Source organism: Octopus bimaculoides, chromosome 28 (assembly GCF_001194135.2).
Source record: "Octopus bimaculoides isolate UCB-OBI-ISO-001 chromosome 28, ASM119413v2, whole genome shotgun sequence".
Classification (NCBI taxonomy): Eukaryota; Metazoa; Mollusca; class Cephalopoda; order Octopoda; family Octopodidae; genus Octopus; species Octopus bimaculoides.
The window spans coordinates 8,359,095-8,360,493 of NC_069008.1; the positions used below are offsets into that span (position 1 = coordinate 8,359,095).

Sequence of the window (1,399 nt, forward strand, 5' to 3'; positions counted from 1 at the left end):
GACATGTATGCACGTATGTATAATCGGACATACATGCATGCAAACACGTGTACATATATATAAATGCACGTCCAGGCATAGAAACATATGGGTAACATATATATAAACACATATACACAAACATGTGTGTACATACATACAAACTCACATTAGGCATACATGCGTACACATGTACATATATACAAACACACATCCAGACATACATGCATGCACATGTGTACAACCAGACATGCAGGCATAAATGTGTGCAACCAGATGCTCATGTACATGACCAGACACAAATGCATACACATGTGTATGACCAGACATGTATGCACGTATGTATAATCGGACATACATGCATGCAAACACGTGTACATATATACAAACACACACACACACACACACACACACACACACACATAGAGACACAATTCACAAATTAATACTGACCTCTGTTAACTGGAACGTTTCCAGCTTCTTAATCATCCTGGCAACTGCATCATTGTGTTGTGCCCAAAGAGCTTGGCTCCCGATATGTGTATGAATGCCATCATTGAGGGCTTTTTGTGAAAGATGTAGTAACCTGCGCACAGCCTCTAAGTTATACTCGAGTTTTAGAACTGGGAAAAATGAGAGAAGGGAAAAATACACTAACTGTTTATACTCACACACAAACACACACACACATACATACATATATAACAAAAGGGGGTGTATTTCCATGCAGGAGAAAATATAGAAAAATTTGTGGTTGAAAATGCACCTGAATTTGAAAAACTTGTAATTGTTTTTAAATAAATTTATTTACATACATTCCAAACTAGTTTCAACAATATTTTTTGTTTATTAATGTTAAAAGTTTAAAATTACAAAGTAGAAAAACATGTTTAAAAAGATCCAATGTTTACAAAATTCAATAATATCGATTATGACTTAAATGTTCACAACGTTCAATAAAAAACGTGGATCGTCTTGTTTAAATACACAAAATTCAATAGTGTTAGAAGTGATCGATAAGAAATGTGGATCACCAAGGGTTTGATCATACTAAGTTAAACTAGCTCGTTAAGAAAATCTCTATAAGAAACGAAAGCAGAATTTATACTGAGAAGTAATGTTTAACACCATCTAAACACGGGAACAGATGATACCTGTTATTTCAACTATAGGAGGACACCTTCTTCCAGCTGGTTGTTCAGTGCGCTCCACACTCTATATACACTGCAAGCAGGGAGAGAACTCTCTACTATTCCAGCTTCAGGACCACCAACACAATGGTTTCAACCTTATCTACAAATATTCGTCTGCTACATGTCTGATGGATGCTTGACTGTGCATTGGATAACCAGCTGAAGGTGGTGTCCTCCAGTGGCGGCTATTCCAGTGTTTGGGTGGCAATAGTTATTACCTATATATA

General features: G+C 36.3%; 1 protein-coding gene across 1 annotated transcript in view; it reads right to left on the minus strand.

The window, feature by feature from the left end:
- LOC106875167 (F-box only protein 32) overlaps window positions 1-1,399 on the minus strand; it is a 65,057-nt gene that overhangs the window by 18,265 nt on the left and 45,393 nt on the right. The window contains exon 5 of the mRNA XM_052977760.1: window positions 433-602. Coding sequence (XP_052833720.1) covers window positions 433-602 — 170 coding nt within the window. The remainder of the gene's footprint in view (window positions 1-432; window positions 603-1,399) is intronic.